Here is a 17,634-nt window from a genome sequence, read left to right on the forward strand (position 1 = left end):
TTTGGCTGGTTTGAGATCAGCTTAGACAATATTTTTTTTAAAAAATTAGCCAGGTGTGGTGGGACGTGTATGTAGTCCCAGCTACTCAGGAGGCTGAGGCAGGAGGATCACTTGAGCCCAGGTATTTGAGGTTGCAATGAGCTATGATGATGCCACTGCACACTAGCCTGGGTAACAGAGTGAGATTGTCTCAAAAAAATAATAAAAGTTTTACTTAGTACCACTTAGAATATAGTACAACAAACACATTTTAAATAATTTAAAAGTGGCTCACACCTGTAATCCCAGCACTTTGGGAAGCCGAGGCGGGTGGATCACAAGATCAAGAGATCGAGACCATCCTGGCCATGGTGAAACCCTGTCTCTACTAAAAATACAAAAATTAGCTTGGCGTGGTGGCACGCGCCTGTGGTCCCAGCTACTCGGGAGGCTGAGGTGGAAGAATCGCTTGAACCCAGGCGGAGGTTGCAGTGAGCCGAGATTGCACCATTGCACTCCAGCCTGGCGAGAGAGTTAAGACTCCCTCTCAATCAATCAATCAATCAATAAAAATAAAATTTAAAAGCTTAACATTTTAGACAAAACTATCAAAAAAGAATGTCTTAATAATCCTTTTCCGCTTGGAAAAGGGATTATTTCACACAAGACTGATGCTATATTAAGTATTTAATAAATAATAGTGACTATTTTGGAATTTCATAAGCAAATTTAAATGCCCATTTTACCGGAAGGGACTAGATGTTGGTGTGGTGCTTCTACCAGCGATTGGAGGTGTGCCTGGTTTTATATCAATGCCACTTCCAAAGGCTTTTAGTTCCATTTCAGACATCTGAGGAAAAGCATAAAATAACCTTAACATTTCTTTAATTCTATAAGCTAAGTGCTGAATTTACATGTCCTATATGTTAAGACATAATCTAGGAAAGGGGAAAGAACCTTAGCACAAAACTATAGTTACGATTCAAGAATTATGGAATTATCAGACCACACAGACTTATAATTAAATAAGCCTAACAGACACTATAAATCCAATTATTTCAATAAATCTGTGAATTCTTTGTACTAGGTAAAAACTAGATGGGGCCAAACACATTAAAAGTAAATAGATAAAATCTAAATATAGTGGGGTTTGAGATTTTCTGCAGGGTGGTAAAAACTGACGCAGTTTACTTTTTTAGATAACACAGATGCATATATCTGAATACACTATATTAAATTCTCAAATAACCTGTGCAAATGTCTACTTACTTTTCCTGCTGTTGCAATCATGCTATGCTGTGTTCCAGCAGGAATTAATCCTCTGAAAGGCTGGCTTACTTGTGCGGGACGGCTCAGACTCTGAGGCTGTGCTTGGGGAGTGGTATGCTGTAACGGGGGCTGAAGAGTCTGAGGCAAAGCAATTAGAGGTTGCCCTGTAGATCCAAAATTAGGCAAGGAGAGTTGGGATGCTGGTAAAGGTACTGTAACCTAGAAAATAAGTAAAGAGAAACTGCAGCAATTTGTTTCTGTTGACTACAGACATTTCTATATAATTATACACAACCCTTTAAATACTTTTGAGTGAGATTTAAAACAGTGCACATCAATCTAATATATTTCACATATTTATTTTGCTTAGTGACTACAAGTTGAGTGACTCTAATCTGAAAATCAAAATCCAAAATGCTCCAAAGCTTTTTGAGAGGCTGATATGACACCACAAGTAGAGAATTTGAAACCAAGGCCAGAAGTGGTGGCTCACGCCTGTAAAGCACTTTGGGAGGCCGAGGTGGGCGAATCACTTGAGGTCAGGAGTTTGAGACCAGCCCGGCCAACGTGGGGAAACCCTGTCTTTACTTAACAAACAAAAAATTAGCTGGGTATGGTGGTGGATGCCTGTAATCCCAGCTACTCAGGAGGCTGAGGCAAGATAATTGCTTGAACCCGGGAAGTGGAGGTTGCAGTGAGCTGAGATCGTGCCACTGTACTCCAGCCTGGGTAAGAGAGACTCTGTCTCAAAAAAAAAAAGAAAGGAAGAAAGAAAGAAAAAAAAAAAGGAATTCAACACCTGACCTCATGTGACAGATCAATCAAAGAGTGGTCAGAACCTTGTTTCATGCACAAAGTTATTAAAAATGTTGCATAAAGTTACCTTCAGGTTACTATGTATAAGAAATACATGTAACAAAGGAATTTCATGTTTAGACTGGCTCCACGCCCCAAGACACCTCATTATATATACAAAAACATAAATAAAAAAAAAAAAGCCAATCTGAAATCCAAGACACTTCTAGTCCCAAGCATTTCAGTAAGAGACACTCAATCATATCTCCATTCTTCTATTAAAGGTACAACATAGTTTAGCTAATGCTACTTGTATTGAAGAAAACAGAAACGGAAAGAATTAGGACTATCTTTGAATTTATCCACAGGGTATGTCAAATAATCACAAAGTACATAGGGACACAATATAAGTAGTGTCACAAGTTTCCAAACAGATATTTTGCATAATGTTTTCAAGGCTGGTCAAAATGAGCTATGAGAAGAACAAGAATCTCTCAGTTTTCACATAAACACTGTATTTAATCTGAATGTCAATAAGATATTCATGAATTATCACTTCCTAAAATAGCAAACAAAAACAGTTATAGGAAAGTGACTAATGACTTGTACCCCACTAGCCCTTCACCACTTTTAAAGAATAAGCTAATGAATTATTAAAGGAGATCATTTTAAACACAACATACACTTTTCACTGAAAATTGTTATTGCATTCATACATTTAAGAAAAATGTTTGTCATTTTACTCTATCACACTCTGCCATACTGTTGTATGTATACTAACCTGCCAGATGGTCTTTGGGAGGCTTTCCCCTGCCACTAATGAGTAAACCACCTAACACACTTACATGTAACTATATTCTGGACAATGGTTTTCAAACTTTTATAGTCACTGAATCCTTTGTTAAAATAGAATAAATAATTACACAGAAACCTAGTTTTTTAAAAAAACAAGCAACCAGGTGGCTCAAGCCTGTAATCCCAACAAAGTGTTGGGAGGCCGAGGTGGGCAGACAGTTTGAGCTCAGGAGTTCAAGACCAGCCTGGGCAACATGGCAAAACCCTTTCTCCACAAAAATATGAAGAAAAATTAGCAAGGCATAGTTGCAATAGCCTGTAGTCCCAGCTACTCATGAGGCTGAGGAGCAAGGATTGCTTGAACCTGGGAGATTGGGCTGCGATGAGCCATGATACACTGCTGCACTCTAGCCTGAGTGACAGAGTGAGACCCTGCTCTCCCCACACCAAAAAAAAAAAAAAAATTCCTAAAAACCAATTTAAAAAAACCCTAGATGTAAAAAAACAAAAATGACCTAAGTAGGGAGTGGTGGTGGTGGGAAGAGGGGTGCCATGAGCCTGTAACGCCTTCTATGTGGACCCAATGGAATTCTTCAGGACATCTCAGTAAACAGTTTAAAAACCACTCCTCCATCTTTCCATGTTGGTTCACTTTAAATTCCCAAACAATAACAAAAGCAATAAAAATAATAATAAAGAAAATTGAGGAAATTTACCATGCCATAGTTTACCTGCTGGAGAGCACTTGGTGACTGGGCAGTGTTATAAAAATTTGTCTGACCAGGCTGTTGTACTTGTCCAGAATAAAGATTTGAAGCCTGGGTAAGATTTGCTCTAGCCTAGAAAAAATTTTGTAAGAAAACATGAGTAAGATTGAAAAACATTTCAAATTCAGAGATGGAGATTATGACTTTACATGTCTAGCAATTTTTAGTATTTGATAAAATCAAAGGACTTTGTTTTATCATTGGGTTTTTAAACATGTTTTCTTTTAAAAATGTTTCCTTAAAATGATCTGTGGCATAGGAATACATGATTGTGCATTGCTCTACTCCTGACTTACCTGGAGAAGATGTGTGTCAATCAGCTGGGAACCTCCTAGTCCTGATGCCTGCCCCAGCTGATGTTCATATAATATAGGAATAGGCTGAGTATTTGATGTTTGCTGAAAGGCAAGACCGGATTGTGCCTTGGCAAGTTCCTGGTGTTGGACAGTCGGAAAGTTGTGAATAGCAGTACCAGAAAGGACCACAGATGGCTGGGATAAACTGCTTTGCATAAAAGCTGGCTGAGATCTACATAAGGATTAAAGATTAAATATTATTAGAAGTTAACTTCATCAGGAATCTGAAAATCTTAAGAATGCAAATCCCAAATGACCCTACATTTCAGTCAACAACAGACCACATAAATATTGATGGTCCCATAAGATTATAAGGGAACTGAAAAATTCCTATCACCTAGGGACATCATAGCTGTTCTAACATCAAAGAACAACGTATGACTCAAGTGTTTTTGGTGGTGCTAGTATTAAAACAACCTACTGCACTGACAGTCATACAGCACACAGTATTTGATATTGATAAAAAGGATGTTACTGGTTTATATATTTACTATATATTTTATTGTTATTTTAGAGTGCACTCTTTCTACTTAAAACAAAAAACTACAAAACAGCCCCAGGTAGATCCTTTAGCAGGTATTCCAGAAGAAGACATTGTTATCATAGGACATGACAGCTCCATATGTGTTACTGCCCCTGAAGACCTCCTGGTGGGACAGGATGTGGAGGTGGATGAGAGTATATTGATGATTCCAGCCCTGTGTAGGCCTAGCCTAATGTGTGTGTTTGTATCTTAGTTTTTAACAAAAAAGTTTAAAAAGTTAAAAACAAAAATTAAAAAACAAAAAAAACATAGGCCAGGCGCTGTAGCTCATGCCTGTAATTCCAGTATGTCGGGAGGCCTAGGTAGGCAGATCACAAGGTCAGGAATTTGAGGCTGACCAACATAGTGAAACCCCATCTCTACTAAAAATACAAAAAAATTAACCGGGTGTGGGTGGTGTGTGCCTGTAATCCCAGCTACTCGGGAGGCTGAGGCAGGAGAATCACATGAACCTGGGAGGCGGAGGTCGCAGTAAGCCGTGATCGTGCCATTGCACTCCAGCCTGGCAACAGTGGGAGACTCCATCTTTAAAACAAACAAACAAAATCCCAGAAGAATGTTAACAGAAAGAAAAGGCCAGGCACGTTGGTTCATGCTCATAATCCCAGCATTTTGGGAGGGGAAAGGATTGCTTGAGGTCAAGAGTTGGAGACCAAGAGAACAAGATCCCATCTCTACCAAAAAAATGAAAAAATTAGCTGGGCATGGTAGCAAGTGCCTGCAGACCGAGCTACTTAAGAAGCTGAGGCTGGACAATGGCTTGAGCTCAGGAGTTCGAGGTAGTGAGTTGTGTGTGCCACTGCACTCCAGCCTGGGTGACAGAGACAGAAAGAAAAAGAAAGGAAGGGAGGGAGGGAGGGGGGGCAAGAAGGAAAAAAGGAAAGCAGGAAGGGAGGGAGGGAGGAAATTTCTGTGCAGCTGTACAATTTGTGTTGTAAGCTAAATGTTATGACAAGAGTCAAAAAGTTACAGTAAGTTGAGGTTAATCTATTATTGAAGAAAAATTTGTCTTTACAAATTTAGTGTAGTCACAGTATACAGTGTTTACAGAGTCCACAGTAGTGTACAATAATGCCCTAGGCCCTCACATTCACTCACCACTCACTCACTGACTCACCTAGAGCAACTTCCAATCCTGCAAGCTCCATTCATGGTAGGTGCTCCATAAATGGTAAACACCATTTTAAATCTTACATGCTGTATTTTTACTGTACCTTTTCTATGTTTATTTAGATTTCTATATTTAGATCAAACATTTACCACTGTGTTACAACTGCCTACAGTATTACCTACAATAAAATGCTGCACAGGTTTACAGAATACTAGAGGCAATAGGCTGTACTTTATAGCCTAGGTGTGTAGTAGCAGGCTATACCACCTACATTCTTATAAGTGCACTCTATGTTTGTACAAGAATAGATATATCAGAATGTCTCCCCATCACTGATACCTGGCTGCACTCTAGCTCGGAAGTCAAGAAAACAGGTAGAGAATACACACTGTGTCTAAAGCAACTTGTGTCAAGATTGAGCGTCTTGTATACAAGGAAGCTTCGCATGTAAAAGTTCTGCAAAAAGGCCTGTTCTCCGTGAGAAGCGGATTGCTTTTTCCTTTTGAACAGTGAGAATAACTCCCTTTTTGTGTTCACTACAAAGTTCAGAACCCAATCTCTCTTTTTTCTTTTGCAACATTCTAATTCATAGCACCAATAGCCCCAACTTTTTTTTACTTGTATGTCATTACTTCCCCACATATATATTTTTCATATAAACGGCCTAGCCTCAAGATCTCTATGGAATAAAGCATAACAGTAGCTCACATCAGAATTACCCACAAAGATCAAGCAAACAAACAAATAAGAACATAAACCAAAACCAAACCAAGCCAAAATATACCCCCACAAACCAAAACCATAATGCCAGAATCTAACTCAGACTTCCCTATCATCTCTGAGATGGATGCCTCCAGTCTATACTTTTAAGATGCAGAGACAAATAACTAATCAAAAGTAGTAGGTTAAAGATAGCATTATGCTTTGTTGCTTTGTTAAAACTGATCTATGTGGCAGGAACAAAAGCCACTAAGAATGCTAGTCCAGGATCATAACAATCTTTATAATGTCTACTTATAATTTATGTTTCAAACACAAGGTGAGAAAACATGAATATATTGCTATAAACTATCCTGTTTTCATAGTAACCAATTCAGAAATTCCCGAATAAACACCATGCTGATTAGGTTAAGGAATGAGCAAGGAATGCTTCGGGGTGAAATAACTGCTTTCAAAATCTAAACCTGTACCTTCCAATGTGCTAGCCACCAGCCACAATTACATATGTGTCTAACACTATTTCTATTGCGCAAGTCTGGTCTTGGATAATCCCACATTCAATACAAGACTTCCTTCAGCTTCTAGATAGGCAAATAGTTTTACTTCTAATGGGAGAAAATAATGAAACTAAACGACAGAGTAAGATGGGGAGTGAAGACCTACAACAGCTATATAGGTAATTATACAGATATATTACATTATACTAAAGAATTAGGCTGGGCTCAGTGGCTCATGCCTATAATCCCAGCACTTTGGGAGGCCAAGGTGGGCAGATCACCTGAGGTTGGGAGTTCGAGACCAGCCTGACCAACATAGAGAAACCCTATCTCTACTAAAAATATAAAAATTGCCAGGCATGGTGGCACATGCCTGTAATCCCAGCTACTTGGGAGGTTGAGGCAGGTGAATCACTTGAACCCGGGAGGCAGAGGTTGCGGTGAGCAGAGATTGTGCCATTGCACTCCAGCCTGGCAATAAGAGTGAAACTCTGTCTCAAAAAAACGATCTTTAATCAAAAGGTAAAAATGAAAACCACGTTTATGAGGTATACTAATGACTCAGCTGTCTGTTAAGAAAGTTTCATTAGCTGAACCTGGCTTCTCTAGGAGTATCATTATAGTAATATAAAACATACTATATTAACTGATGACAAGTTTAATCTATAAAGTATGGAAATTCTATCTGAACCCACATCTGAAAACGAATTCCTAAAAGCAAATGCACAGGCTAGCTACTAAACTAAGTGTCCTGAATGTAACTTATTTTTCTTTCTGATGATTTAAGGCCACCATCATGAGTATGGATGACAGCTATGCCATGTTGCACTGCTCCTATTATTTGACTGTTACTCTCACTCTTCTTCCCTCATTAAATCTGAAACCAGAGACACTGAGGGTTGCAGCCGGGTTCTGCCACTTACTGTAAAACCTCAGGACAAACAAACAATTCAACCTGTTCAAGTCCTAACATCCACATATGTCTTAGGTGGCTGTGTGAATACTAAATTTAGTTAATGTATGTGAAAGGCTGAATAGCTATCCAATATAAGGAAAGTTCAATAAAAATCAGTTTTCACGAGTTCCCTAATTGCAAGATAGCTTACAGTACATCTGAGTGAATTTTTGGAAAATAATGCTTTCTTCGCTACACAACACGTTCCTCACCATTATTTCCATGCTTTGACATTCTACTCCTCTCCATTCTGTTATATTCCACCCTGCCCTGCATCCCTTAACACAATGTAGTTAACTGCCATGCCTCAGCTCTTATATAGAGGAGATTCAGATTTATAGTTGTTGGTAGCCAGATGGCACATAGACTTTTAGGTTCTTTAGCAGCTATTTTTCTATGATTTCTAACAGTTATAGGGTTTGCTGTTGTCCACTACTTCAAGAGTTTTTGAAGGCTGACTTTCTTTAATAAGGTCTGGCTGAAATTACCAGAGGCTGAGGATCATGACATATAATCAACATGCTTAATTACCAATGTAGTTTATAGCAGAGTCATCCTAGTTTTGTTGGGGAAGGAACAGTACAAATTATGGCAAGGAGGATCAGCAGTTACAATGTTTCCAATATCATTATAAACAACTTTTAAAGCATTTACCTATATGGTTGAAGTGAAGAGCTGAACAATTCCTGAGCCTGGGAAACAGCAGGTCCAGCCCCCAAACTCAGTTGGGCTTGATGCTGCCCTTGCAGTGGTGCATAAATAGGGATTGGAATCTGCTGAACTGAAGTTGGCTGCAATGCAATGAAAAAGTATATAAACATATTACATATCAACATCATACAGATAAACCATTAACATTGGAATATAAAAATTTGAGACACGCAAAGAGTAAGATTAATACTATATATCAGCTCCATTATAAAACAAAACTGAATGTAAACATCTTAATTTCCCTTTCAACCAGTAACTTATTCTACATTATTAATATTAGGCTTTGGTAAATTTGGGAAAATTTTAAAATTTTGCTTATAGAGTATCAAGGTAATCATGTGTAGCTTGTAATTTCAGAGTCTATTATTTATGTTCCAAGATAACTATTACAATCACAGAAACGTGAAGGAACAAATATAGGATGAAAGAAATCTTTGATATTACCTGAGAGAGACCTGGTTGGAAACCCTGTTGTTGAGCCAAGGATGGTGGAGCCAATCGTGCATGTTGGGTATTGAATAAATGACTTGTGTCCATATAGAAGGCTGGGATTTGAGCTGTAGACCATCAGGAAAAAGAAGCAGTAATAAGTGTCCTAATTTCAGAATTTTCCAAACAGTAAATAAAAACTAAGTTTGGTAGCAGTTTCCAAATTAAGCGTACCACCTGAAAATTGATACAACTATGGAAAAACTAAAAGAGGCAAATATGAAAAGATGGAAAACTTCTAGTAGACAGGCACACACAAACATCACTAATACTTGTGAAGGCATGAAAATAAAAATAAAAAAAAAAAAACCACTTTCATATACTGCCAATGGGATACAGACACTCAGATTTTGCCAGTGGTAAAATTTCACATAATCTACTAAAATTAAAAATGAATCTATCCACTGAACCAGCAATTCTACTCCAACTTTAAACCTATCTACTAGAATCTAGCAAAATATTTAGAGAATTGGCATTTAATCATTTTAGAAGTTTGGTATAAATTCTAATCACATTTCTATGTATGATACATACTATTGTGTGACTTTCTGGGGTTTTTTTCTTTTTTTGGAGACAGTCACATTCTATCATCCAAGCTAGAGTGCAGTAGTACGATTGATCTTAGCTCACTGCAACCTCTGCCTCCCAGGTTCGAGTGATTCTTGTGCCTCAGCCACCTGAGCAGTTGGGTGTGTGTCACCACGCCCAACTTTTTTTTGTATTTTTAGCAGAGATGTGGTTTCACCATGTTGGCCAGGTGAGCCCTGAAATGCTGGCCTCAAGTGATCTGTCTGCCTCAGCCTCCCGAAGTCCTGGGCTTACAGTCGTGAGCCACGTTGCGTGGCTGACTTGCTGTTTTCATATACTAGTATGTTCTGCAGGATGTCGCGTATTATGATAAGACAGGGCCTTGCTCCACCAGGCTGGAGTATGGAGTATGGTGGCATGATTACAAATCACCACCAGGGCTCAAATGATTCTCTCACCTCAGCCTCCCAAGTAGCTGGGACCACAGGCATGCACCACCACATCCAGCTAATTTTTTTATAGAGATGGGGTTCTCACTATGTTGCTCAGGTTGGTCTTGAATTCCTAGGCTGAAGCAATCGTTCTGCCTTGGCCTCTCAAAGTGCTGGGATTATAGGAGTGAGCCACCATGCCCAGTCTATAGATTGTTTTTAACTTGCCACTATTAGAAACAATACTGCAATGAATACCCTCACTTAATCTCTAATTGGTTAAGTGTATCCATATGAAATTCCTAGCCATGAAACTGTTACTACAATAAGTAGGTACACTTACATTTTCCAAGATACTTTTAAAAAGAATTATGCCAATTTAGGCTGGATGAGGTGGCTCACGCCTGTAATTCCAGCACTTTAGGAGGCTAAGGCAAGAGGATCACTTGAGCTTAGGAGTTTGAGACCAGCCTAGGCAACATGGTTAAACTCTGTCTCTACCAAAAATGCAAAAAAAAAAAAAAAAAAAAAAAAAAAAAAAATTAGCTGGGTGAGGTGCCATGCTCCTGTGGTCCCAGCTACTTGGGAGGCTGAGGTGAGGTGAGGGGATTGCTTGAGCCCAGGAGATGGAGGTTGCAGTGAGCTGAGACTGCGCCACTGCAATCCAGCCTGGGCAACAGAGCCAGACACCATCTCAAAAAAAAAGAAAAGCCAATTTAAATTTTACAGCAATGTACTTTAAGAGCCTTATGCTCAGTTGAAAGGGTAAGAGACAAAAATAAGCATTTTAGTCAAGTCTTCATTTTCTAAATTCCTTATATTCAAGCCTAAAAACATTACCTGCTGCAGACTGAGACACATAAACTTGTGGACTCTGTTGTTGCTGGGCAATAAGGGAAGGCATACAGCTTAACTGTGAAAAATGACTTGCAGAAGGCAGGCTGCTTGTCTGTAACTGCTGAGGTTTCACTTTACAAATATTTGGAGGGTCCGATGTGGTTGTAGATTTTGTACTCAAAGAAGAGGTAGTGTATGTACCAGCTCCTACATTTGGGGAAGCAAATAAAGGGGAAAATAGAACATATTTAAAAGTGTTGCTATTGCTCACAGAACCAAGCACAAACTGCAAAATTAATGTTTATACCCATCACGTACTTAATACTGCTTTAGGCCTAAAGTAGATGAGATGGCTTATAAAAGAATAATTATCACCAAATGCAAATATGACTAGAAAATATGAAATAATATTAACAACAGAAACTTTAAACTAGAAAGAAACAAAACAAAATTCATATAATGAAGCTGAGAGACTACATGGCTGTTACAGTTTAGCCAGAAATGATCTGGTTTTTATCAACAAAGAAGAATAGGATATATAATCAAGAGCTTCATTCATTTATGACCACAGATATAAGGACACAAAAGGAAAAAGTGCTAAACCTTAGGAATAATTATGAATCCACATGGGCCTTGAGAGATCTCCATTGGTCCTAAAATATCACATCAACGTAAGGTTGGATTTCTCTCTCCTGCAAAAACTGGCACATGTTGAGGCCAGAAGTACAAGACCAGCCTGGGCAACACTGTAAGATCCTGTCTCTACACAAAATTTAAAAATTATCTGGGCACTGTGGTGCCTGTAGTCCCAGCTTCTGGGGAGGCTGAGATGGGAAGATTACTTGAGCAGTTTGAGAATGTTTGAGGCTGCAGTGAACCGTGATGACGTCACTGCACTCCAGCCTGAGTGACAGAGCAAGATGCTCTCTCTTAAAACGAACACAACCCCAAAAACAACTAACCAAAAAAACAAAAACAAAACCAAACCACTTGGCATATAGTAATAACTTTAAAACAAATGAAATAAATTACTTAATAGGTAAATAGAATTATAAAACTTAGGTGTTAGGGTCAGTTAGTTTTATTGATTAGTGAGCTATAATGATTATATTACTGGCCCAAAATGCCAATACTAGCATTTGATTAAAAAGTAATATATAGTTATCCTTATCTTTAGATGATGTTCCACCTGAGAGTGGACCAAAATTCAAGTGCTTCTATCCTTCTAGTTAATTATCTACCAGCTAGATGACTAGGCAATAGGGCCCTGTTAAAAAAAATTATCCTAGTCAAGCACAGTGGAGAAAATCTAGACCTAGGGAAACAGGTTAGCTGGTTTCCAAAGAAAGAATTGGAAACCATTATTTCCAGATCTTCCTACCCCACTCTCCTGTTTCCTTTATACCACCTTCGCTAACCAGCCCCACCCCAAAGTAGACTGGGGCTCAAGCTACTCTAGTAAGCATAAGTGAAGACGCCTTGGCAAATGAGTGGTGGAGGAATGCTGGGGTTTTAAAGAGAAAAGAAATATAGTTGGAATACAGTTTGATTTAAAATTTTAATGCAGTGTAGAATCTCGAGTTTGTGTTAATACATACTTCTGATTACAGACAGTATCAAAGTAACTATAGTATAACCCAAAGACCAGCTTTTTGGTACCTAAAAATAGCATGGTGGGCTGGAATGCTGAAAAGCAATATTGAATGAGAACCAGTCAAACAAAGTAATTTACTCACTGGGAAGGAGCTTCCTACTGCTTTGAAAACAGGTAATACTAAGAAAGCTTGAAATGAAATTTTATTTTTTTCAGCAGAAGAAACTTGGTTCTACATATGGTAAAAGGAAAACAGTGCACTTTTCTAGAGTCAAGCATTTTGGAAACATCTGTTTCTTTAAGAACTGTAAAGCCTCCAAATAATGAGATAGTTGAATGAAAAGACTGCACACTAGTAAAAATATAAAAAAATCTAAGGAAAAAGAGCAAGAAAAGCACCTTCTAACTTTGTGCACCGATGGACTGTCCTAAAAAACAAAATACAACAAACCAAACTAAAGCCAAATCCAATGGATTACATTGCTCAAATAGCAGAGGCTGAAAATTCTCTATCCCCAACTCTGCACCAGAAAATATGTTACCTCAATAGGTTTAGGCCAATAGCACCCTCAAAATAGATACTGATTGCAAAACATTTAAAAGAGGAGTGATTCTGTGTTATTTTTGAGTTGATTTAGTTAGTTGTATATACATAAAACATGACAATCAAAAGGTGAACTTCCTAGAAAAACTTAGAGGAAAATGACATTTTAAAAAGCAATTACTGGCTAGGCGTGGTGGCTCATGCCTGTAATCCCAGAATTTTGGGAGGCTGAGGTGGAAAGACCAAATACAACTTTTTTGGGGGAGGGCTGGGGGTAGTAAACAAGAGATCATAAAACATTTTAAATAATGTAAGATGTTTAAAGAAACACAATACAAAAAAGTTCTACCTGATAATGATGTTGTGGGAGTGACTGAAGCAACAGGAATTTGGGGCATGGATGCACTTGAGAACGAATTGTAATTAGCAGTGCTTGGTCCACTGGAACTACTGCTGACTCCAGTTGCAATAGGAGGTGCTGTGGAAGTTACTGGAGACCCCTTTTCCCTTACATTTGGAGAATTCTCCCATGCCTTGCGTGCAGACTCCATCTGCAATATAACACATTTTTATAGAAAAAAAAATGATGTTAATGCAGAATATACATACATATATACATGTATTTAAGTGCCAAATATAACCTTTCAAAAATCTCACACAAAAAAAATATTTAAAGAATATCTAAGACCCTAGGGATTTCCGACTTTCCGTTTGCCTCTTATCTTTGTTCCATTACTCAGATTGGGAGTGTGAGAATGGGGTTTAATTATGTTTCTAGAGAGAACTTGTTGATGGTTTTGGAAAACAAGTCATGTGTACTTTTAAAGTCACAGCTCCTGTATCATTTAAACATGAGCCCCTGTCCCTACCAGTGAATAAGGAAAGGCCCTCCTCAGTAAATATCCATTCTCTCCATTTTTAATTTGTACTCCAATGCTTCTTAAATGGCAAATGGCAGGCATCTTTTGGTTGGCTGCTTCATGCTCAGTGTTTTAAAAGGCAATATAACAAGATAGATTTTAGGCTTGAGTGCAGTAGAAACACTTTTCGCTTCTCATCCAGATCTCAAGCAGTTCATGTACCAGACATAGCCATTTGCATTTATGACCCCTGGTTTTAGCTGTATTTTCTTCTTCTTTCTCATACAGCAGAAATTGGCCTTATTTTAATCTATAGCAGCACTATTCAGTAGTTTTCAACAGACATACATGTAAATGCAAATCAAATATGTAATTTTAAATTTTCTAGTAGCCACATTTTAAAAAGTAAAAACAAAGAGATTATATATTTAATAACATTTAATTCAGCCCAATATTCACAATATTATAACTAAAACATTAATCAACATAAAATTGAGATTTTATAAATGTTTCAAATATTAAAATTTCAGATGCAGTATATATTTTATTTTACACTTGAAGTATACCTTAATTTGGATTAGCCACATTTCAAGTGCTCAAGAGCTACATGTAGATCCTCAGATATCTTAAGGCTACTTTAACAAGAAGGGAACAGATATATACATAGGTTTTAAAGTTTTTAACACTATTAATCAAAACACTGAGCAAAATCCAACATAATCTATAAGATCCACAGTTGCAATGACTTATGTGAGAGGAACTTTTTCAAGTAACATTTTTAATACCACCTGTTAAGAACTTTGTGAGTCCTTAAAGTATCAATTTCTAAAATTTTATTTTGGTTAGAAGAATTTATGAAATAGTACATATTTTACCCTGCCTTCCTTTAAAAGCACACTATTCATAATTTAGCCTTTTCTTAAGACTATTGTTATCATTGTTTACAATATAGAACACTTTTATGTTTGAGAAAAATTTTAAATCTTTTCTTTTCCTCAAAATCACCTGGTTGATTTCAAGTGTGTTTTAAGATAAAAGTCTTGGGCGGGGGGAAGGATTTAGGAAGCAAGCTATAAGGTAATTTACCTGTACCATCTGAGATTTTGTGGTTTAGGACAAGTTGACAGACTACAATGTCTTTCATGCCAATTTAGTTTTATTGAGAACATATAAATTATTAAGTTATAGCTAATCAAACTTGCATAATACATAGGCCACATGTATATATACAGGCCACAAGCTTGACTTGATTCCATTCCTTAAGCAGATATGTAAAGTTTTTATTTTTGGAAACTAAGTGAAACTAAAAGTACAAATTATTTAACTACACTCATTTTTTCGTATTTTGTCAATGATGTCCAGAGTAAACTTAATGTTGTCAATAGGTTCTTGGAAACTGTGACTTTAAGCACAACAATGTATAATCAATATTTTTTCTCATAAACTTTAGAAAAAAGTGGCACTGAACCAAATGACACTATTCTACGGATCCATCATACACTGTTTTGCTTAAAGCTGCAGTTTCGAGGAACCCACTGATAATAAGTAAGAATTTAATGCATAATATAACTTTTCTATGTTTTATATATTATTACTCCAATAAAAAGGAGATAGCAGAGAAAGTAAAAATAAAGAAATCAGAGTGGGTTTTAAGCTAATGTAATTTGATTTAATTCTTAATATATATATTTCTTCAGAGAACATTAAAAACATGAGTGAAAGGCAAAGTTGACTAGGTATTCTAAAGAAATAAATACTGGCTTAAAAATAAAGATGACATTATATTTGCTTATGTGAAATTAGATTATTACCTTGCTAGTATAATGATAAAAACCATATAAGTAAGACTAAGTAAGAAACACAGATTGAGACAGTCATTCTAGCAGAAAGACAACAGAAAAGGTTGAACAGGAATTGGCGGCAAATAGTAAAGACTGGGAAAAGACAGGGATGACACAAAGCAGAAGCTGTTGTCATAAAATTTTAAGATCTCAAACTTCTATTTGTTAAGCCTCTTACAAAGAAGCTGGGCAGAGAGGGAAATGGTAAGGGGACAAAAGTAATAGAAGCCCAAAATGAATATTGGCCACACTGTAAAACAACAATGTTCCTGCGACCCCTACTAAAGACCATCAAAGAGATCCACTGTTAACCAGTAAAACATTAGGAAGCCCTACTATATTAGAGATTAAGAACTTGACTGGATTATGAACAAAGAACACCAATAATAAACAGACTTAAAAAAATAATCTTCCCTTGGTCAGGTGCGGTAGTTCACACTTATAATCCCAATATTTTGGGAGGCCAAGGCAGGTGGATCGCTAAAGCCCAGAGGTCAAGAACAACCTGGGCAACCTGGTGAAATCCCATTTCTATTTAAAAAATAATTTTTTTTAATTTAAAAAAAATCCTCCATTAATTCCATGTTTGTACTTTTTAAACTACTAAACTGATTTAAAATGCTCTCAAACAACTGTAAAAAACCATTAACATAGCTCAAAATTACAATAGGAGATATAAAAAGCCAAAACTTTTTGATATCAAAAAGCACTAAATCTCCTGTCCTTTTAAATAATTATCCAAAAAAAAAAATCAACTGAAAAATCTTCTGATATCATTTATAAAGCATACTTGTCAAGTATATTCCCATAAAATGATCATACTATGTTCATTAAATTCACATATAACTTACAGAGAAGACAAACAACTAACATTCCTACTATTATCAATATTTAATATTTTGGTAACAAATCATAAAAACACTGAATAGCAAGACTGTATTTTTTGTATACAAACCCATATATACAAAAATTATTAAGATCTCTGGGAGGAACTTAACACAAACATGGAAAAATACTCTCCTGTATTTTTAAGACAAACTTCATAAGCATAACAGGCCTCACTTTAAATATGAGGATATCACGTAACCACTTAGTGGTATCAGAAGCTAATAAAAGGTATAATTTGACAGAACTCTATTTCCTCAGTTTAGTACTGTTGCTTACCACATAAATCTAGTAAAAATACCACAAGAATATTGTTAACTCATGTCCCCTTGCATGCAACAATTAAGGACTCTTAGAGATGGATGTTGTACATACCTTGAAGGTGAGACTGAACGTAGTGGGAGGAACTGAAGTTAGGCTGGAGCTCTGTTGTATAGTCTCCCTCTTAGGGAGGGGAAGGGTGTTGGGCAGGGGCACCTGAAAAGGTAGGCAACACATATCACAATCTAACCATGTCTACTATGAAAGCCCCATTAAAGACAATGCTAAGGTGCTCTAAGGGTAGTGTTTATTTTTCATCAGAGCTAACAGAAATGTGATTACTTAAGAGTCACATTGTGCTTATGATAGTTTGTAATTAAGGATATCTAATATAAAACTTCTGAAGAGAAATTATTATCTGCCTTTTTATAAATAAATTGGCAGAAAGAATCTGCCCCAGATGTAAAGTGTACACTCAGAAGGCAGTGCTTCTCATAGTTTAATTTGTACATAAATCACCTGAAGATGATGATAAAATGCAGACTCTGATTCAACTGGTCTAGGTTAAGGCCTGAAATGCTGTGTTTCGAACAAGTTGCCAGGTGATGCTGATGGTGCTGTTCTATAGGGTGCATATTGGGTAGCAAAGCTCTAAGGAATAAAGCCTTCACCATATATGGGGCATCTACTTTAACAATAGATGTTAAAATATCTAATGTTAAAATATGACATTTTTACTGTCATGTCATATTTTAAGATGACAGTAAAAATATAAAAAATTAATCTCTTTCCTGCAATATAGCAAACTTTTTTTACGACTAGATTCAAGAACAAAAGTAATCTTGGGAACAAAATATGGACTATT

The 17,634-nt window shown here is 37.0% G+C and overlaps 1 protein-coding gene across 13 annotated transcripts in view; it reads right to left on the reverse strand.

Moving 5' to 3' along the window:
• PRRC2C (proline rich coiled-coil 2C) overlaps positions 1-17,634 on the reverse strand; it is a 110,364-nt gene that overhangs the window by 4,651 nt on the left and 88,079 nt on the right. For 9 of the 13 annotated variants that reach the window (XM_008985036.5, XM_008985031.5, XM_035280006.3 and 6 more), the window contains exons 24-32: positions 16,884-16,985; positions 13,272-13,473; positions 10,788-10,991; positions 8,944-9,056; positions 8,443-8,579; positions 3,902-4,133; positions 3,555-3,677; positions 1,249-1,467; positions 726-829 (exon numbers count right to left, since the gene is read on the reverse strand). In XM_008985036.5, coding sequence (XP_008983284.1) covers positions 726-829; positions 1,249-1,467; positions 3,555-3,677; positions 3,902-4,133; positions 8,443-8,579; positions 8,944-9,056; positions 10,788-10,991; positions 13,272-13,473; positions 16,884-16,985 — 1,436 coding nt within the window. The remainder of the gene's footprint in view (positions 1-725; positions 830-1,248; positions 1,468-3,554; positions 3,678-3,901; positions 4,134-8,442; positions 8,580-8,943; positions 9,057-10,787; positions 10,992-13,271; positions 13,474-16,883; positions 16,986-17,634) is intronic. The other 4 variants (XM_008985035.5, XM_008985030.5, XM_008985034.5 and 1 more) reach the window with 1 other exon arrangement.

This window comes from Callithrix jacchus, chromosome 18, assembly GCF_049354715.1.
Source record: "Callithrix jacchus isolate 240 chromosome 18, calJac240_pri, whole genome shotgun sequence".
Classification (NCBI taxonomy): Eukaryota; Metazoa; Chordata; class Mammalia; order Primates; family Cebidae; genus Callithrix; species Callithrix jacchus.